Here is a 23,729-nt window from a genome sequence, read left to right on the forward strand (position 1 = left end):
AAGCAAGTTGTTGTATAACAGTGGTTTGTTCTGGAGACAATCAAAAGAAAATATGGCTTAAAGGGGCTAATAATATTGACAAATGAACCCTTACAATGCGTTTAACAAAATTAAAAAACTGCTTTTTATTTTAGCCCAAATAAAAAAAAAAAAGACTTTTTCCAGAAGAAAAAATATTAGAGGAAATACTGTGAATAATTCCTGAATCTGTTCAACATCATTTGGGAAATATTAAAAGAAAAAAAAAAAATCTAATTCACAGGAGGGCAAATCAATCTGACTTGTACATGCATACATTCATACTTGCCAAATTACATCCAAAGTGCAAGAAACGTAAGCAACAACAAAGTTATGTCACGACAACTCTCCAAGATATTTACTATGGTAATAAATATGCATATGGCAATGTTGATGTGTTTGGTCTTGGTGGAATAGATCTGCTATGCTGCTTCTTTTATTAATATGGCAAAGCGAGTACTGAGACTCAATACAGTATGTGTATATACATATTCATACAAATACAGTCTGGGATTATAACAGTACTGCTGCAAACATTATATACATACATACGTTAGTACATACATAGAAAATCTTATCTATTTTGGCTAGAATAAAAGCAGTTTTTTATTTTTTTAAAGCCATTTTAGGGTCAAAATTATTAGCCCCTTTAAGCTATATATTTTCAGAACAAACCACTGTTCTACAATAACTTGCCTAATTACCCTAACCTGCCTAGTTAACCTGATTAACCTAGTCAAGTCTTTAAATTGCCAAATATTGTCTACTGTCATCATGGACCAAAGATTAATGAAATCCAGAAATCAGTTATTAGAAATGAGTTATAATATATATATATATATATATAGCAGGCAAAGCTGGGGTGGAAGAGGATCTCAGAATATTACAGCACAGAACGACATTGAGCATTTATAATGTTGATGATGTAGGAACAGATTGTGTTTCCTGGTAGAACTTTGTATAGATGATGTGTTTAGAAAATGTTGTAAAATCTTAGCGGTCAAACTGACCTATTAAAGTAATACCAAATTACTGGATTACTTTAGATAGCTATTGAATTGTTTTAAAAAAGCAAAATACTGTAATTGTTTTTCTACATTCTAAAGGGTTGCAGTTAAATCAATTTAGCCTGCAGATTATTTTGTTGATTTATTTTTATATATATATATATATATATATATATATATATATATATATATATATATATATATATATATATATATATATATATATATGTATATATATATATATATATATATATATATATATATATATATATATATATATGTATATATATATATATATATATATATATATATATATATATATATATATATATATATATATATATATATATATATATATATACACACACACACACAACACACAGTACAACATTATATCTGTTATTAATACTGCAATTTACATATAGTAAATTTAATTTTACATCTCTAGGGTTCGTAGTTCATTAATAGGGGTCTGACTGACTTTCTACTGATAACATTTTGCCAAACAACTGGAATAAAATGCATAAAGTACACATTAAATATATATATATATATATACATACACATTTCTCATCATATTAGTTTTAATAATTAATTTCTAATAACTGATTTATTTTTATATCTTGGCGATGATGACAGTAAATAATATTATGACTAGATAATTTTGAAGACACTTCTATACAGCTTAAAGTGACATTTAAAGGCTTAACTAGCTTAATTGGGTTAACTGGGCAGGTTAGGTTAATCAGGCAAGTTATTGTATAATGATGGTTTGTTCTGTAGACTATAGAGAAAAAAATATGCTTAAATAACTAATAATTTTGTCCCTAAAATGGTGTTTAAAACCTTAAAAACAGCTTTTTTTTTAGCCTAAAAAAAAACAAATTAGACTTTCTCTAGAAGAAAAAAAATATTATCAGACATACTGTGAACATTTTCTTCCTCTGTTAAACATCATTTAGGAAATATATAAAACTAAATAAAATTCAAAGGGGCTAATAATTCTGACTTCAACTGTATACACACACACACACACACACACACACACACACACACACACACACACACACACACACACACACACACACACACACACACACATATATACATATATATATATATATATATATATATATATATATATATATACACACACATATATATATATATATATATATATATATATATATATATATATATATATATATATATATATATATATATATATATATATATACATATATATATGGCTGATAAACAGCACAAAATATTATTCGTATATATATATATTATACAGTATACACATACTAAAATTATTTTGTGCTGTTTGATTACAGTTTGATTTGTGCATATGATTACAGTTATAAAGCATTGCTTACAATAATTGATCGAACATGCCATTTTGGAGGATGATAAAACAAAGTAACTCTTAAAATGAACATCTATACAATCACTTCAACATTCAAAATGTAGGACTCGAATTGAGTCTAAATATCAGCAACTTAGATTACAGTGTTAACTAACAATGTCAATGTCTTTTATTGCACATTTCATGTTATTTTAGTGTCATTGAGTGACTGCTTTATGCTTATAAATAATATATTTATATTTATTTATGAGTCATAATGACTAAATATGAACTCCAAGTGTATTAATCTAGTTTGTTCACGATAAAACTGCATGCTCTTTTACATGCGATTCATTCTAAGTTAAAGCCTAAATGTTTTGATAGTAGCAATCGCACAGAAAACCCTGCCAACTGCATAGCAACAAGCCTCAAACCTAATGCAACAACACCCAACGCACCTTCAGCATGGGAAAGTGCTCATACTAGCAGACAAACACAGTTCCAGGTTGCACAATAGTGACAGTAACTGTAGTAACTGCGCTATTTTGGCGGACACTACGGTTGCCATGGTAACATCTTCCATAAGGCTGCTCGGAATGATGAAATTAGTTATGTGGGTAGTTTAGTAGTAGCACATTGTGGGATCTGCTGGAAAACCTTGTGATTGTAATCAGTGAAAGCAGGAGAGAGAGAGAAAAAAACACACTTACATTGTCCACTGCAGCTTTTCATTTTTAATAGAGTTGTAGAGAGCCTGCGGAGACACACACACACACACACACACACACACACACACACACACACACACACACACACACACACACACACACACACACACACACACACACACACACACACACACAGATAAAGAGAGTTAGTCTCACACACAGAAACTGCTTGCTTTCAGAATCTGGAGGATGAGTTGCATCATATATATGTATTGTGCTGTGTGAGGCATCATAATCAGGCCGTGACAGATGACAAAACCCCAAAATAAACACATTAGAGCCAATCACAGACGCGCACTCCATGCAGATAAATTACTCTGGGCATCCGTCCACGCCATCATTGAGTTGGATTGAGTGTTAATAAATACCCAACAAGCAGTGAAGCATCAGATTAGCCCGTCATGATAGATCATTTCCCTTGTGTGATTTATTGTCACAGAAATGATTGCGATAAGGGTCATTATTGTCATTTCAAGGCCGATTTATGTCTGGATTTATATAATGATTATACAAGAGCATATATAAACAAATATAAAGAGTCATAAGAACATTCAAGACCGCAGAAACTGAGCTCATCTGGACACCTTCTAAACCTGTCAGTAGTTTTCAGGAAAATGTGAGTGTGTGTAAAGGTGCATATCTTCCACGATAAGTCGATATATTGATTATTGTGACGAGTCTACATCAGATTTACTCAAGAATCTAAAGACAATTTTAAAAGGCAATCGATCAGTAACGGACATACTTAAGTTAACATTATATTAAATAGCAGACATTAGAGAAGAAATAAAAAAAAGCTTCTATTTCAGTTAAAAGAGCATGTTAAAGCCTCATACTGAACATCAAATATAATATATATATATATAAATAATGTCACATATCCATCCGTCCATCCATCCATCTATCCATCCATCCATCCATCCATCCATCCATCCATCCATCCATCCATCATCTATCTATCTATCTATCTATCTATCTATCTATCTATCTATCTATCTATCTATCTATCTATCTATCTATCTATCTATCTATCTATCTATCTATCTATCTATCTATCCATCCATATATCTATCCATTCATCCATCCATCCATCCATATATCCATCCATTTATCCATCCGCCTATCTACCCATCTATTCGTCCATCTATCGACCTATTCATCCTTCTATCTATACAGTATATCTATATCAATTCATTCATCCAGTTTATCTTTTCGTCCATCCATCTATACAGTATATCCATCTGTCCATCCATCCATCCATCCACTCATCCATCTATCCATCCATTCATCCATCTATCTCTCTATCTAGTATAGCAATATCGATTCATTCATCCATCTATCCATCCAGTTTTTCTATTCGACCATCCGTCCATCTATACAGTATATCCATCAGTCTATCCATCCATCTGGCATATTTATCCATCCATCCATCTATACCGTATTTTTATTCATCCATCAAATCATACGGTATATCAATCCATCTAACCATCCAGCATATCCATCCATCCATCCATCCATCCATCTATAAAGTATATCCATCCATCCATCCATCCATCCATCCACGCAGTAAATCTATCCATCTATCAATACAGTATATCTATCAATCCATCCATCCATCCTATCTGTCTACCCTTCTATCCATCACCCATCCATATATCTATCGATCCACTCATCCACTTATACATCTATACAGTACATCTATATCTCTTCATCCATCCATCCATCCAGTTTATCTATCCATCTATCTATCTATCTATCTATCTATCTATCTATCTATCTATCTATCTATCTATCTATCTATCTATCTATCTATCTATCTATCTATCTATCTATCCGTCCATATATCTATCCATCCATCCATCCATCCATCCATATATCCATCCATTTATCCATCCGCCTATCTACCCATCTATTCGTCCATCTATCGACCTATTCATCCTTCTATCTATACAGTATATCTATATCCATCTGTCCATCCATCCATCCATCCACTCATCCATCTATCTCTCTATCTAGTATAGCTATATCGATTCATTCATCCATCTATCCATCCAGTTTTTCTATTCGACCATCCGTCCATCTATACAGTATATCCATCAGTCTATCCATCCATCTGGCATATTTATCCATCCATCCATCTATACCGTATTTTTATTCATCCATCAAATCATACGGTATATCAATCCATCTAACCATCCAGCATATCCATCCATCCATCCATCCATCTATAAAGTATATCCATCCATCCATCCATCCATCCATCCATCCATCCACGCAGTAAATCTATCCATCTATCAATACAGTATATCCATCAATCCCTCCATCCATCCTATCCGTCTACCCATCTATCCATCACCCATCCATATATCTATCGATCCACTCATCCACTTATACATCTATACAGTACATCTATATCTCTTCATCCATCCATCCACCCAGTTTATCTATCCGTCCATCCATCCATCTATACAGTATAACCATCTGTCCATCCATCCATCCTTGTTGCAGTTATTCGCCTCGTTTTCTATTAAATCAAGAGGTCCAAATAAGGCATTTACGTGACATTTTAAGCACTATTTTTGCTGGATTATCTTGTCAGATGGTTCTCATCACCACACTTTTTGATGCAACAAAAACATTTCTTACAGTTTTGTCAAAGTGCTCAGCATACTAGTTTATGTTTACTTTTATTTTTTGTTTATTTACAACATTACAGTTTTATAAACAATGTAATAAGATTAAAATTTTAAATAACATTTTCTGAACAAAGAATATTTTTAAATGCTAATTTATTATCACCCATCATTTTAAAAAACAATTAAGTATCTGTTAAATCTTTAATTTTAACAGTTAGTTAGTTTTAAAAACTGCAGCCTACTTTATATGCACATAACAAACTGGCCAGCTCATTTACTCAGTCAGAACTTGTCCATTTTATTAATAATTAATAATTAAGTTTGTCTTTAAGCCTTTTTCTACTGGTTATTTTAACAGTCTATGATGGCATACTGTCAAAAATGGGACAAATGAGGTTATATAGGGGTCAAACTCTGGACTTTGTCAGTATGGGGATTGGTCTTTCAAACCACCTGAACCGAATATAAAATAATAAGGTTTCATAAGTTAATGTTAGTTAATATATTTAATATTTCAATATACTAAACTATATTTTAATAAACTAATAATGAACATTAATTGTACAGCATTCAAATAATGCTTGTTAACATTCTACTGAACTATCAACTTTCTCAGAGATGGGTTGCAGAAGGACATCCGCTGCGTAAAATAAAATGCTGGATAAGTTGGTGGTTCATTCCGCTGTGGCGACCCCAGATTAATAAAGGGACTAAGCCGAAAAGAAAATGAATGAATGAATGAACTATCAATTTTATTTTCATTAGCAAACATCAACAAAGATATATTAAATATTTATATAAAGAAATATATATTAAAAATTTCATTTCATTAGAGTTTTTAATATTTATTTCTTTATATAAATATTAAATATATCTTTGTTAATGTTTGCTAGAACTTAATGCAGAACGTATTGCATTATCTTTTAATGCAGGTACTGCAAAAAAATGCTTTTCTTACTTTTTTAATGCTTCTCTTAGCAGACAAGCAAAATATATTGTCTTTTTTAAAGGAATAAGATTTCAAAATTAAGCTGTTTTTTCCCTTAAAACTAGCAAAATAACCTGCCAATAGGGTGAGCAAAATAATCTTAAATAAATAATGGTTGTTTTGAAGCATGGTCTAATGTTGAAAACACGACAATATTCTTTGCATTTACAGAAAATGCTTCTTGATTAAAGATGTTTTAGATATTTGGATTAGAAACAAGGCTAAACCTCTAAGTAAAGAAAAGCATTTTCTTTTTTGCAGTGAGGGTTTAATAAAACACAAAACAATCCCAGAAGGCTGTTATCTGTTGTGGGCACGGCCTCCTGCTGAACATTAGCACTTATCTCACACTTCATTAGTGTAAATGACGAATCTGTGAGGACGTCAGTCACAAAACACCTGCGTCACAGTCAAATCACTAATTAATTATCAAAACTGAGTACCAGGCGCAGTCAAAGCCTCTCTTATATTGACAAAACCACCATTTGAGAACATCCTAAAGGATATAAATGATTTTTAAAAGTGCAACGCTTGTTTTTGCATAAATGTAATTGTAAGGCACTTTTCTTAGATATTTTGTCTCGTTTCTAGTCTAAATATCTAAAAATTCTTAAAATCAAGAAGCATTGATTTAGACAAGCAAAACTTATTGACATTTTAAGAGCTAACATGACACAATTCAGTGAGTTTTGTCCTTGAAACAAGATAAATGATCTGCCATTGGGATAAGCAAAATAATCTTTAAAGATTATAAAACTGATATCTTGCTTGTTTAAAGTAAAAACTCACTTAATTGTGGCATGCTATTTCTTAAAACAAGACAATATTTGTTGCTTGTCTAAAAAAAGCTTCTTTATTTAAGATGTTTTAGATATTTGGACAAGAAACAAGTCCAAAAAAAGCATGTTTTTCAGTGTAGGAGCCATATAAAAGCGATAGAAGTCTATGGTATGTGCTGGTTTGGATGACAAGTTAAACATGACTATAAGAGTATCTCTAATAAGCATATGTTCTGCACTGTCATCTAGAAAACAGAAGCCTCAGAATTTAAACTCCCTTATATTGACAAAACCTCCATTTGAGAACATCCTAAAGGATTTAGATGATTTTTAAAAATGCAACGTTTGTTTTGCGTAGATGTAATTATAATGCACTGCAACACATTTCTAACATTTTGTGTCTTGCTTCTAGTCCAAATATCAAAAAATTCTTAAAATCAAGAAGCATTTATTTAGACAGGCAAAAATTATTGACATTTTAAGAGGTAACATGCCACAATTCAGTGAGTTTTGTCCTTGAAACAAACTAAATAATCTTCCACTGGGGTAAGCAAAATAATCTTGGGTTAAACAGAAACAACAAGATTATAAAACTGATATCTTGCTTGTTTGAAGTAAAAACTCATTTAATTTTTACATGTTACTTCTTAAAACAAGACAATATTTGTTGCTTGTCTAAAAAATGCTTCTTTATTTAAGATGTTTTAGATATTTGGACTAGAAACAAGTCCAAAAAAACATGTTTTCCAGTGTAGGAGCCATGTAAAAGCGATAGAAGTCTATGGTATGTGCTGGTTTGGATGACAAGTTAAACAAGAGTATCTCTAATAAGCATATGTTCTGCATTTTCATCCAGAAAACAGAAGCCTCAGAATTTAAACTCCCTTATATTGACAAAACCTCCATTTGAGAACATCCTAAAGGATTTAGATGATTTTTAAAAATGCAACGTTTGTTTTGCGTAGATGTAATTATAATACACTGCAACACATGCTTTTCTAACATTTTGTGTCTTGCTTCTACTCCAAATATCTAAAAATTCTTAAATCAATAAGCATTTATTTAGACAAGCAACATTTATTGACATTTTAAGAGCTAACATGACACAATTCAGCGAGTTTTGTCCTTGAAACAAGATAAATGATCTGCCATTGGGGTAAGCAAAATAATCTTAGGTTTAAAGGAAACAAGAAGATTAAAAAAGCAAGATAATCAGTTTTATAAAGTAAAAACTCAATTAATTGTGGCATGCTATTTCTTAAAACAAGACAAAATTTGTTGCTTGTCTAAAAAAAGCTTCTTTATTTAAGATGTTTTAGATATCTGGACAAGAAACAAGTCCAAAAAAAAGCATGTTTTCGAGTGTAGGAGCCATGTAAAAGCTATAGAAATCAATAGTATGTTCTGGTTTGGATGACAAGTTAAACAAGAGCATCTCTAATAAGCATATGTTCTGCATTTTCATCCAGAAAACAGAAGCCTCAGAATTAAGACTCCCTTAAATTGACAAAACCTCCATTTGAGAACATCCTAAAGGATTTAGATGATTTTTAAAAATGCAACGTTTGTTTTTGCGTAGATGTAATTATAATACACTGCAACACATGCTTTTCTTACATTTTGTGTCTTGCTTCTACTCCAAATATCTAAAAATTCTTAAATCAATAAGCATTTACTTAGACAAGCAAAACTTATTAACATTTTAAGAGCTAACATGACACAATTCAGCAAGTTTTGTCTTTGAAACAAGCTAAATGATCTGCCATTGGGATAAGCAAAATAATCTTGGGTTAAAGGGAAACAACAAGATTATAAAACTGATATCTTGCTTGTTTAAAGTAAAAACTCAATTAATTGTGGCATGCTATTTCTTAAAACAAGACAATATTTGTTGCTTGTCTAAAAAAAGCTTCTTTATTTAAGATGTTCTAGATATTTGGACTAGAAACAAGTCCAAAAAAACATGTTTTCCAGTGTAGGAGCCATGTAAAAGCAATAGAAGTCTATGGTATGTGCTGGTTTGGATGACAAGTTAAACAAGAGTATCTCTAATAAGCATATGTTCTGCATTTTCATCCAGAAAACAGAAGCCTCAGATTTAAGACTCCCTTATATTGACAAAACCTCCATTTGAGAACATTTAGATGATTTTTTGGATTTAGATGATTTTTAAAAATGCATTGTTTGTTTTTGCGTAGATGTAATTATAATGCACTGCAAAACATGCTTTTCTAACATTTTGTGTCTTGCTTCTACTCCAAATATCAAAAAAATCTTAAAATCAAGAAGCATTTATATAGACAAGCAACATTTATTGACATTTTAAGAGCTAACATGACACAATTCAGCGAGTTTTGTCCTTGAAACAAGATAAATAATCTTCTACTGGGGTAAGCAAAATAATCTTGGGTTAAATGGAAACAACAAAATTATAAAACTGATTATCTTGCTTGTTTAAAGTAAAAATGTAATTTTTACATGTTATTTCTTAAAACAAGACAATATTTGTTGCTTGTCTAAAAAAAAGCTTCTTTATTTAAGATGTTTTAGATATTTGGATTAGAAATATGTCCAAAAAAACATGTTTTCCAGTGTAGGAGCCATATAAAAGCAATAGAAGTCTATGGTATGTCCTGGTTTGGATGACAAGTTAAACAAGAGTATCTCTAATAAGCATATGTTCTGCACTGTCATCTAGAAAACAGAAGCCTCAGCATTAAGAGCTAATAATCTCAATGTGGATGGAAATTCAACCAGCTATTGGAGGGCAAATTTACTCTCTCAGTCCCTCAGGGCAAAACAAACAGCATCTCCAAACCAATGCTCATTTCAAACACGTCCAGAGGAAAAACAAATTCAGCAGGAGGAGATACGAGCTGGACTTTATCCCTCCGCAAACACGCAGCATCAAAAGCTGAATATTTTATGCGCTGGAAGTTTTTTGGGTTTCTTTTAGTTTCTTGTTCACATTTATAGCACTCTCAAAACTGTAACTGCATAAGCTGCTATCAAAACAGTTCAGTATCAGAGAGTTTCTACTGTACTCAGAGTAAACTACTATAGTATGAGCTGTTTGAAGACACCTTAGGATGCTATTTTAAGGACATTAGCAGTAGAATATGTTAACATACTTTATTACACGGCTGTTTGAGTATTTGGAATACTCGATTCTGATTGGTCAGTCGAGACATGTTATTCAGAGATAACAACCGCTAAATATCACAGGCTCATCTGGGAACTTCGAATCCCATTGACCATGAGTAAATACGTTCAAATCCATAAGCTTAAATCCTCATTCATTTCTATCTGCTGTGTCATGCCAGTTTTTGAAGTTAGTGTATACTCCATCAGCTGTTTTCTTTTCTTAAGAATTTATCCACTATAATGGCTAAGAACAATGTTTTGTGTTCTGTTATGTTTAGTCTATGCCCTTCATCTGTTTTTGTTTCTGCGAGCTCTGAATTTATGATTGTTTGGTGCAATCTTTTGCCTGAAAAATGTGCAGGTTAGTGTATACTCCATCAGCTGTTTTCATTTCTCTCAGCTTTGCGGCTAAAAAAAGAATGAATCCACTATTATGGCTCAGAATATGCTTTGTGTTTCGTTACGGTAAGTCAATGCTCAATTCATCTGGTTTCAGTTCTGTCAGTTTCGTGTTTTTGACTGTTTGGCTCCATCTTGTGACTGAATGTGCAGGTTAGTGTATACTCCATACAGCTGTTTTAGTTTCTGTCAGCTTTGCGTTTAATTAAATAATTAGTAAACTCTTATGGTTTAGAATATGGTTTTGGGTTTCCTTATGGTTAGTCTACGCTCTATTCATCTGGTTTTGTTTCTGTAAGCTTTGTGTTTTTGACTGTTTGGCGCCATCTCGTGTCTGAATAATGCAGAGGTTAGTGTATACTCCATCAGCTGTTTTAATTTCCATCAGTTTTGCGTTTAACTAAAGAATGAATCCAATATTATGGCTCAGAATATGTTTTGTGTTTTGTCATGGTTAGTCTATGCTCTATTCATCTGGTTTTGTTTCTGTAAGCTTTGTGTTTTTGACTGTTTGGCGCCATCTCGTGTCTGAATAATGCAGAGGTTAGTGTATACTCCATCAGCTGTTTTCATTTCCATCAGTTTTGCGTTTAACTAAAGAATGAATCCAATATTATGGCTCAGAATATGTTTTGTGTTTTGTCATGGTTAGTCTATGCTCTATTCATCTGGTTTTGTTTCTGTAAGCTTTGTGTTTTTAACTGTCACCATGTTGTGCCTGAATAATGCACAGGTTAGTGTATACTCCATCAGCTGTTTTCATTTCTGTGAGCTTTGCACTTAACTAAAGAATTTATCCACTAATATGGCTCAGAATATGTTTTGTGTTTCTTTATGGTTGGACTATGCTCTATTCATCTGGTTTTGTTTCTGTCAGCTTCGTGTTTTTGACTGTTTGGCGCCATCTTGTGCCTGAATAATGCAGATTTTAGAGTATACTCCAACTCTATCAGCTGTTTTAATTTCCATCAGTTTTGCGTTTAACTAAAGAATTAATCCACTATTATGGTTCAGAACATGTTTTCTGTTTTGTCATGGTTAGTCTTTGCTCTATTCTTCTGGTTTCGTTTCTCTCAGCTTTGTGTTTTTGACTATTTGTCACCATGTTGTGCCTGAATAATGCACAGGTTAGTGTATACTCCATCAGCTGTTTTCATTTCTGTCAGCTTCGCACTTAACTAAAGAATTCATCCACTATTATGGCTCAGAATATGTTTTGTGTTTCTTTATGGTTGGACTATGCTGCATTCATCTGTTTTCGTTTCTGTCAGCTTTGCATTTTTTGATTCTTTGGTCTCATTTTGTGACTGAATAATGTGCAGGTTAGTATATACTCCATCAGCTGTTTTTGTTTCTGTGAGCATTGTGCTTACCTAAAGAGTTAATAACAATGTTCAGAACAATGTTGTGTGTCTAAATTTTATGTTCTGTGGCAGGTAGCCCTGTAAAAAGGGGATAAAGTACATCCAGAATGGTTGTTTTCACAGAATAAAACTGCTCTTTCTTATACAACAGTGCTTCACTTTGTGTCAGGCTTTATTCTGCAATAACAACCATGTGGATGTACATCATCTCTAACTTTAAGTTAAAAAAAACAATGATTTTTGTTTCACTTGTGCTCTAAACTGTTTTAATGTACCAGTCATGTGACATGTTTTTTCAGTAAGAGAAATATGTAGTGGTTGTGTCTGTGTGTAATAACCAAAACCACACATTTAATGTGCATATCACGTGTTTTACTTCATGCATTTCAAATTATTTTAATGAGACTGTCATGTGGTGTGTGCAGTCTTTCTGTAAGAATAATGTGCAATATAACATTTACTTGAAGTAAAAATCAAAGTGAAGTTTCATAAACTAATTTCGAGAGGAGCACATGATATGATTGTGCACCGCTGGCCACTCATCCGTAATCAGTAATAATCCAATCAGAATGATCCTAGCTTAGTATAAATGGATCACTTTCTCCCCATTGCCCATTCTCTCTTCGTTTTGGAAAAATCCCCCCTTCCACCCCATCTCCTCCTTTTTCTCCCCTTCTAAAGGGGGAGCGATCGAGACCAACCGGATCTCGGTTCTCCTGATATGCTTCTAGACCGGGCGGGAGCCCTGGGCTCAAATATCTCCGAGCTCAGGGTTCTCTCCCGGGACAGCATGCCAAGCATATCTAAGTGGGAACTCTTGAAACCAGAGGTTTCATGTGCATTTCACATGTTTCTCTTGTGTTCTGCATTATTTTAAGATGTCAAGCTCTTAGGATGCTCAAATGACATGTCATTTTTTATTTTTTATTTTTTGCTGTAAGACTAGTGTGTAATGTACCTGTTACTGTGTGTTAAAAGAAAATTAAAACGTTTCATGTACATTTCACATGTGTTTCACATTATCTAAATGTGACGGTCATGTGACATAATTTTTCTATAAAAGTAGTGTGTAACGTACCTATTACTGTTATAAGAAAAAGAAAAGACTAGTGTGTAGTGCACCTGTTACTGTGTGTTAATAGAAGAACTACTTTCATGAACATTTCACGTTTCACTTGTGTTCCACTTGTGTTGCACATTATTTTAATGTGACGGTCATATGACACATGTAGTTTTTTTTGTAAAAATAGTGTGTAGTGTACCTGTTACTGTGTGTTAACAGAAAAACTATATGTTTTATGTACATTTCACATGTTTCACTTGTGTTCCAAATAATTTTAATGTGACAGTTATATGACAGGTCATTTTTCTGTAAAAATAGTGTGTAAAGTACCTCTTACTGTGTGTTAAAAGAAGAAAACATGTTTCATGTACATTTCACTTGTGTTCCACGTGTGTTCCACATTATTTTAATGCGACTATCATATGACACATAGTTTTTCTGTAAAAATAGTGTGTAGTGCACCTGTTACAGTGTGTTAACAGATAAACTCTACGTTTCATGTACATTGCACATGTGTTTCACTCGTGTTCCATGTGACTTTTCTCAAGCTCAAGTGCTACACATATGGTTTTTCTGTAAGGCTAAAGGTAAATTAAAACGATACAAACACACCCTATGGCCTCTTAATGGAATTGTGTTCCAGCAATAGTAAAGAATACTGTGTGTTAATAGAAGAACTACTCATTTCATGTACATTTCACGTTTCACTTGTGTTCCACTTGTGTTGCACATTATTTTAATGTGACGGTCATATGACACATGTTGTTTTTTTTGTAAAAATAATGTGTAGTGTACCTGTTACTGTGTGTTAACAGAAAAACTATATGTTTCATGTACATTTCACATGTTTCACTTGTGTTCCAAATAATTTTAATGTGACAGTTATATGACAGGTAATTTTTCTGTAAAAATAGTGTGTAAAGTACCTCTTACTGTGTGTTAAAAGAAGAAAACATGTTTCATGTACATTTCACATGCGTTTCACTTGTGTTCCAAGTGTGTTCCACATTATTTTAATGCGACTATCATATGGCACATAGTTTTTCTGTAAAAATAGTGTGTAGTGCACCTGTTACTGTGTGTTAACAGAAAAACTATATGTTTCATGTACATTTCACATGTTTCACTTGTGTTCCACTTGTGTTTCACATAATTTTAATGTGACAGTTATATGACAGGTATTTTTTTCTGTAAAAATAGTGTGTAAAGTACCTCTTACTGTGTGTTAAAAGAACAAAACATGTTTCATGTACATTTCACATGCGTTTCACTTGTGTTCCACGTGTGTTCCACATTATTTTAATGTGACTATCATATGACGAATAGTTTTTCTATAAAAATAGTGTGTAGTGCACCTGTTACTGTGTGTTAACAGAAAAACTACGTTTCATGTACATTTCACATGTTTCACTTGTGTTTCACTCATGTTCCACGTGTGTTCCACATTATTTTTATGCGACTATCATATGACACATAGTTTTTCTGTAAAAATAATGTGCAATGCACCTGTTACTGTGTGTTAACAAAAAAACTATACGTTTCATGTACATTGCACATGTGTTTCACTCGTGTTCCATGTGACTTTTCTCAAGCTCAAGTGCTACACATATGGTTTTTCTGTAAGGCTAAAGGTAAATTAAAACAATATAAACACACCCTATGGCCTCTTAATGGAATTGTGTTCCAGCAATAGTAAAGAATACTGTTCCAACTTTGAAATGTTTGACCTGTTTTTGAACAGGTGAGTATGGCACGACAGACAGACAGGTACAGTATAGTAAGTAAGACGATGGTTACCCTCTTCCTCTTGCGAGCCTGTGGATGGTTCTGTCCATCTTGAGCTTTTCCCAGAAGATCTGGAAACACCAGAGGCTTGAGTGATCGCGATCGGGGCGTTCGTGGATAACGGAACGGGTCCATCATACGGAAATCTCGCCCGTATCGAACAGAGCAAAGCGAACGCGAGCGCAAACGCCCGGCTGAGTGCAGACTGTTCACTCCAATCATGTTTGACACTGTAGTGCACTATGGGTAATAATAAACTCCAGATGGCCTTCAGGGCTCAAAAATGCAAAAAAGAGATCTCAAAAGCCCTTAAATAGTAGCTCATGGGTTCAATTCCCAACATAAACTGGTGTAAATTGTTAGCTGTTTTGGATTAAAGCGTTAGCAAAATGCATAAATACAAATCTTCATTACAAGAAGTGCATTAAAAAAGCAAGCATGTCTTCATGTACAAAAAAAGGGTAACTCCAAAAGCAAAAAATAGCTATATATTTAAAAAAGCAACAACAAAATCCAGCTCACAGATGAAGGAAAATCCAAACAGTCTTAAAAAAAGCACTGGTATTTAAAAAACAAGCGCAGATTTTTAGTCTTTGGGAGTTTCAAAATGTATGATTGGATGGTAATCAACCCAATATAAAACATTCAGCAATGAAAATGCAAAGCAACACGGAGTCTGTGACCAATTGTAGGACATTCACAAACTAAACAACAACAGACTACGCTCAATTCAGAAGCAAACCAACTAAAACCGAGCTAAATAAAAGAACTAGAGTGATTCTGATTCCCTTGTGGACTTTAAACACATGTAGCGCCCGCTTACAAACACCATCAGGCCAACTTCTACAAGCAAACCATTACATGCGACCAGCGAGCGGCCAAACACACACACAGTGATGCCACAGATGGCAAGCAAAGCTTCAAAAGTGTGAAAGAACAGCCGGGATCCGACAGATGGAATGAGGCGAACGGAAACCGGGATAAAAAAAACATGCAACGCCCTCACAAAAGCACACACACTCGCGCGCAAACAGAAATGGTCAGTTAGTCTGAAAACACACTGGTTTAGTTAAGTCCCCACACCTGCACCAACTCCAAAAAAAAAATAAAAATCCCAAAAGAAAACAATCCAAGTTTGTATGGGAAAAAAAAGGAGAATCTGTGAGCCTGTTGCTTCTGAGGATCAAATAAGACGACTTTTCTTTCATCTACAGCCCTTAAGAAAGACAGAGAGGTTTCAGATGATGTGCATCAATCCTCTTCCGTTCATCCATCAATCCGTCTGATCTCTTTTTAAGGGGGGGATGGATGTGTGTGCGGATACGCTTATACAAAATCACAGGTAGGAATCCATGCAAATGTCCATTTCCCTCCGTCGTCTCTGCCGTCTGCTTTATCTTTCAGCCTCCGCAGATGGAAAGTCTCTAAATCTCAGAGAGATTCGAAGGAGGCTGCAAGCTCTCTCTCTCTCTCTCTCTCTCCCTTTCTCTCTCTCAGGTTTCAGGCAGCCAATCAGAGCCATCCAGCTCCCTCAAACACACACACATTCGCTCACACACACACATATATTGGGCTCGCTTCACTTCCAATGCTGATTAACATTCAGCACTTGTCCTCAGAGGTGGGACAGAAAACGGGAGAACATGGAATTAAGGAATTATGGGAGAGAGATGAACACAAAGAATATCATAAAACTACAAGCGAGACTGACGAGCAAGCTTTAAACACGCTGTCTTTAAAGAAAAAGCATTGAGACGATTATTAAAATGCACCCAGGCCGTTTCACATACGTGTGCCTGTGTATATACAGTTGCAGTCTGAATTATTAGTCCCCTGTATATTTGTCCCCCAATTTCTGAAGATTTAATAACAACACATTTCTAAACATAATAGTTTTAATAACTTATTTCTAATAATAGAGTTATTTTATCTTTGTCATGATGACAGTAAATAATATTTGATATTAGATACTTTTCAAGATACTAGTATTCAGCGTTAGTTAGTGTAATTAAGCAAGTCATTGTATAACATTGATTTGTTCTGTAGACAATTCAAAAACCTATATAGCGGCTAATAATATTGACCTTAAAATTCATTCATTTTCTACTGCTTTTCCGGGGCCGGGTCGCGGGGGCAGCAGTCTTAAGCCTGGTTTATACTTCTGCATCAAGTGACCGGCGTAACTCACAGCACGGGCAACACCCGCAGCTGTGCATTTATACTTCTGCGCGCTGTCTCTGTTGGTCTGCATTAACACTTCTGAAACACTAGTTGGCAGTGAGGTGTAAATGTTCCTCTGTGTCGAGTTTCTTCGCTGCTGTTTTGCTTTTCTGAACACTTTCTGGATGTACAAGTGACTCAAACTCGCTCATTTTGAGGCAGGAACCGGCGGACGTGCAACAACTTTAACTATGAGGTAAACACAAAACAAAACTTTCCATCCGGAGCTCCTTCACGGGACTCCACACTTGTAAACAATCGCTCCATCAGGCTCGCACCATTCACGCAGCTCTCAGTCCCACCCAGACTCGTCAGCGCTACCAAGCCGACCAATCACAGAGCTTGCGCTACGCGTCGTTGCGACGTGTAGTTACATTTTTTGAGAGGTGCACGTCAGCGACGTCGACGGCCACGGCGAAGGGCTATGCGTCAGCGCCGTAGCATACGCCGGTGTTTGACGCAGAAGTATAAATCAGCCTGTCATCTCTTACCTTATGCTGTGCGCTTCAGGGCCATTTCTCCTCTGTTTTTGAGGGGATGTGCATAAGTAATCCTTTTATATGTCTGATGTGGTCCAAACACAGTGAATTATGTTTGATCAAACATATAAAGAATATGAAATATGAAAACAATGATCACTCCCTGTGGCTTGTACAGCGCCTCTCATCAATTGGAATACAATAACTTTTGCATAGATTATGGTGGAGACATTTTTCTTTGTTCCTATGATTACAGACATGTGCAGCAACCACCTAAATTAATTACAGCACCCTAGACCACACAGAACCTAAAGGGTATACTTTCAAATTTGAGTTTGAGTTTATAAAAAAATACAAAAAGCACCTCTTTTTTTAGGTGTTTATTATAACAAAGACAAATTATACAGTTATTTTAAACACTTTCAATAGTGTTTTATGAAAATTCAAAGGGTTTTCTTTAAAATGATACCAATTTTTTGCATTTACACCTCTGCATGTGGATTTGGGAAGCTTTTAAATTTGGGTAGGCAAAATCCAGGCAGAAATCCCCAAATAGCAGCCTTATATCTAAATAAACAACAACAATAAAACATGTGTGCCCTACACAGGTAAGTGGGCATGACAAACCACCTGTAGAAGACTTTTCTCTCCTTCAAAAAAAAATTACTCTAGCACTATATTCTCTGAGCAAACAGTTCCTTCATATAGGCAATAATTTAGGTAATATTTAGCTACTGATTAGCACTTGTGTGTGTGTTGACTCTTTATGTTTAATCGCTGAATGCCTCCTCAATTGTAAGTCACTTTAGTTAAAAGTGTCTGGTAGATGACTAAATGTAAACCAAAAGCACATATCTTTCATTTATAACCTGAGAGCAGTAAATCAGGCTGTGTGAGACCTCTGTCAGGCAAAGACAGCGTCCACTCTCTATAATAAATGTCACCTGCCCGTCTGTCTGCTTTGAGCTCATCAGTGCAAAACACAAAGCCATTAGCGCTCAGTCTCAGTCCAGTGATTTTGCTCAACAGGAGAAGCCAATTGATTTCAATCTCCATCTGTCAGTTTCTCGTCACACAGACAGGTCGACCAATCAGAGCCAGCGCCTCGGCCTGAGCCCCACTCCTATTCCGTCGCCATGACCACCACGCACTTTCATCTCTCTTCACCAGTGTGTGCAAAAAGCCCACAAGCAGCCCACGTGCGAGAGATGCAGACACAGATCCATCGCTTTCACCGCTGCGTTAAATAAAAGCCTCCTGCGGCGCACAGGCACAGAATCTGGGCATTTGACCTCATTCTCTACACCGCAGATGCGACTGAACATAAACACACACACACAAAAGTATTTTAAATGAGTGGAGGCATATGCTCAAACACTCTACTTTAGAAAACAGTGCTTTAACAAGATGCTGGTAAAATAAAATAAAATAAAAATTACACAACAACAAAATAAAATAAAATAAAATAAAAGATAAAATAAATTAAAATAAGATAAAAAAGAGGATTAAATAAATTAAAAAGTTAAAATATTATATAAAATAAAAAATAAAAATTACACTACAAAACAAAACAATACAATAAAATAACAATTACACTACATCAACAAAATACAATGAAATAAAAGATAAAATAAATTAAAACAAAAGATAAAATAAGAAAATAAGTAAAAATAAAATATAAAATTAAAAATGATAAACTAAAATAAAAACTACACTACACAACACAATAAAATAAGATGAGATAAGATAAAATACAATAAAATAAAAGATAAAATAAACTAAAATAAAAGATAAAATAAGATAAAATAAATAAATCAAAAATATATATAAATATATAAAAAATAAATTAATTAAAATATAAAATAAAATAAGGTTAAAATAATATATAAAATAAAAATTACACTATAACACAATACAATAAAATAAAAATTACACAATAAAAAGTACAATAAAGTAAAAGAAAATAAATTTAAATAAAAGATTAAATAAATTTAAATATAAAATAAAATAAGATAATACATTACACTACAAGACAAGACAGTAAAATAAATAAAAATAAAATAAGATAAAATATATTAAAATAAGATAAAATAAAGATAAAATTATATATAAAATATTAAATAAAAATTTACACTACAACACAACATAATAAAAATACAATAAAATAAATGATAAAATAAAATAAAAACTACACTACAACACAACACAATCAAATAAGATAAAATATAATATAAAACAAAATAATAAAAGATAAAATAAAATAAAGATGAAATAAAATATAAAATAAAATATAAATTACACTACAACACAACACAATAAAATAAAAGTTACAATGCAATACAATCCAATACATTAAAATAAAATTTTAAATTAATATAAAAATAAAATAAAATAATTGGACAAACAAATCAAATAAATCAATAAAGAAAAACTAAACAAATGTCTAAGCAAGTAAGTTCGGAATGAAAAAGAAACATGCACAAATATACAAATAAATACACTGCTGAAAAACAATTATAAAATAAATGTATTACAACATTATTGCTGGTTATTATAATATCTACATACAAAAATCTAAGCATAATAGAAGAGAAATCATACAAAAAAAAAATAAATAAATAAATATACAGTTGAAGTCAGAAATATTAGCCCCCCCTGAATTTTTCTGCCCCAGTTTGTTTTTTCCCCCAATTTCTTTATAACGGAGAGCAGATTTCTTTATCACATTTCTAAACCTAATAGTTTTAATAACTCATTTCTAATAACTGGTTTATTTTATCTTTGCCATGATGACAGTAAATAATATTAGACTAGATTTTTATCAAGACACTTCTATACAGCTTAAAGTGACATTTAAAGGTTTAACTAGGTTAATTAGGTTGACTTGGCAGGTTAGGGTAATTAGGCAAGATATTGTATAATGACGGTTTGTTCTGTAGACTATTAAAAAAATATATAGCTTTAAGGGGCTAATAATTTTGTTCATAAAATGGTTTTTAAAAAAATGTAAAACTTATTTTATTCTAGCCGAAATAAAACAAATAAGACTTTCTTCAGATTAAAAAACAAATATTATCAGACAAACTGTGGAAAAGTTCTTGCTCTGTTAAACATCATTTGGGAAAAATAAAAAAAAGAAGAAAAAAAATAAAGGGGGGCTTATAGTTAGAGCGGAGCTCCAGCAAGGGGGAGCTTGAGCTCCAGCTCCTCCTTCCTTGCACTTCTTCTACATGTGATGTCACTGGGGGTTGGGGTTAGGGGTGGGGTGGGTGTACGCATTAAAACAGCTTATAGGAGGAGGAGTTGGAGCTCAAGCTCCCCTCATTAGAGCCCAAATGACTCTGCAGTGAGCAGTGTCTTAATAATTCTGACTTCAACTGTATAGAATTATGTCATTCATATAATTACTATTTCATTCCTATAATATTTATTATATAGCCATTTCATTATTATATTATTTATTATAGTTATTTTAATATTATAATTATTCTAATATAAAATTAGTAAATTAATAATAATCTATTTTTTATTTTTTTATTAATAATAAATAATAAATATTATTATTTTTTATTAATAATAAACCGTTTTTTCCTTTTTATTGATAATTTACTCCAAAGTTATTTAAAAATAAAATGTTTGTTAATTTGTAATAAAATAAAAAAAAAATGTTTGTTAATTTCTAAATTTTCTATTTATTTTATATAAAATTTTATTATGAATAAACAAAATTAGTTATTTTATCATTTTGCACTGATATACTATTAAAACTAACAAATTAAACAAAACAAAAACATTTTATATCACAAAAGGAAATAAAACAAAAAAAATAATGAACAAACATAAAACAAAACAGAATGCTGAAAAAATATTATACAACTTTTTTATTATTATTGCTGGTTATTAATATAATACAATATAAAATAATACAATTAACATTTTAATATAATATAATATAATATAATGTAATATAATATAATATAATATAATATAATATAATATAATATAACATAATATAATATAATATAGTTCTAAGCAAGCAAGTTCTAAATGTAATAGGAAAGTGCAAAAAATATGAATAAACCATGATGAATAAATTATAGTTGTTAATAAAAATTTGTTATGAATAAACACCTGTAGTCAAAGCATAATAGAAGAGAAATCATATACAAATACAAACAAGTTCATCATCAATATACAATAATTATAATGTAAGCTCACTGCTGTGTCTATCTGTGTGTAAGTGTGTGTGTAAGTGTGTGTGTGTGTGTGTGTCACTCCTGAGCTCATCCAATCAGAACTGAGAGCCAAAACAATCCATTTTATAATCAACAATCACCCTGTTCATCCAATAATTATCACCCCACAATAACAGCTTTGCTTTCCGTGACAATGTGCGAGTGAGATGTGCTTATGTAAGCGGCTCGGCTCAGCTGTTGACTTTAAATGAGAGAAAAAGGGAACGAGTAGGAGGAAAGAATGTGAGAACTGATGTTTGCGAGGGACTGAGGAAGGATGCATGGCCGGAGGGAGAGAAAAGTAGCAGAGAGAGAGAGAGGTCGGCATAAAATCTGCAGAGAAACTGCTTTAAAGGGGAACTATTATGCAGAAATCACTTTTATAAGGGGTTAAAACACAGTTGTGTTGCAGCAGTGTGTGAATATAAGCAGCTTCTAACGGTAAAATGTTTTAATTGTTTTATTTTATAACCAGACTTGATAAAAACAAAGGGAAAGCCCTGCCCTCTAGTGACCATCGCTCCCTCATTAGCATAAACAGCACTTACTAATGCGTTTTTATTTGAAAACGTATATTTTTGTCTCCGTTTTGCCCTTCCGTCCACACTAAGATGCGTTTTCAGGAAGCAAAAACGTATCTTTTTGAACACGCTCTCCAAAGTGGATAAATTTGAAAACGCCGTTTTCGTGTCGTAGTGTAGACTGAGAAAACAGAGTCTTTAGAAAACGATGACGCGTTTTTTTTGTCATGTGACAGTCATGTTAGTAATTCGTTTACTTTAATTTTGTTGTGATTATGAGTTTAGTGATGTTGTCCTTAAGCCTGGCAGCTGTGCATTTATACTTCTGCGGGCTGTCTCTGTTGGTCTGCATTAACACTTCCGAAACACTAGTTGGCAGTGAGGTGTAAATGTTCCTCTGTGTCGAGTTTCTTCGCTGCTGTTTTGCTTTTCCTGAACACTTCCTGGATGTACAAGTGGCTCAAACTCACTCATTTTAAGGCAGGAACCGGCGGACGTGCAAAAACTTTAACTATGAGGTAAACACAAAAAAAACTATCCATTCAGAGCTCCTTCACAGGACTCCACACTTGTAAACAATCGCTCCATCAGGCTCGCACCATTCACACGGCTCTCGGTCCCGCCCAGACTCGTCAGCGCTACCAAGCCGACCAATCACAGAGCTTGCGCTACGCATCGTTGCGACGTGTAGTTATATTTTTTGAGAGGTGCACGTCAGCGACGCCGAAGGCCACGGCGAAGGGCTATGCGTCAGCGCCGTAGCATACGCCGGTGTTTGACACAGAAGTATAAATCAGCCTTTACTGTGAGGGTAAGCAGCGTCATCAGCAGGATACCGTTCTTTAAAGTGGTCCAGTATATCGGCGTATTTGTTTTGGCACGTCTCCCAGTCTACATTTTCACTCTCTTTAGCAACTTTGTATTCCATGTGTTACTCGACGCAGCAACTCCATTTAAAGTCAGTCCATTTAAAAAAAAATCTGTGCTTTTCCTTGACATTTTTGACATTTGAAAT

General features: G+C 33.4%; 1 protein-coding gene and 1 long non-coding RNA gene across 2 annotated transcripts in view; one reads left to right on the forward strand and one right to left on the reverse strand.

The window, feature by feature from the left end:
* LOC101886286 (uncharacterized) overlaps positions 1-23,729 on the reverse strand; it is a 157,195-nt gene that overhangs the window by 47,931 nt on the left and 85,535 nt on the right. The window contains exon 12 of the mRNA XM_087276903.1: positions 3,084-3,127. Within this exon, the coding sequence (XP_087133029.1) occupies positions 3,084-3,127 (44 nt within the window). The remainder of the gene's footprint in view (positions 1-3,083; positions 3,128-23,729) is intronic.
* On the forward strand, positions 10,097-13,052 carry LOC148679625 (uncharacterized). Its single transcript, XR_015944923.1, has 3 exons — positions 10,097-11,402; positions 11,596-12,350; positions 12,409-13,052. It is a non-coding gene; the product is annotated as an uncharacterized LOC148679625 (long non-coding RNA).

Source organism: Danio rerio, chromosome 12, assembly GCF_052040795.2.
Source record: "Danio rerio strain M-AB ecotype USA chromosome 12, GRCz13ab, whole genome shotgun sequence".
Lineage (NCBI taxonomy): Eukaryota > Metazoa > Chordata > Actinopteri > Cypriniformes > Danionidae > Danio > Danio rerio.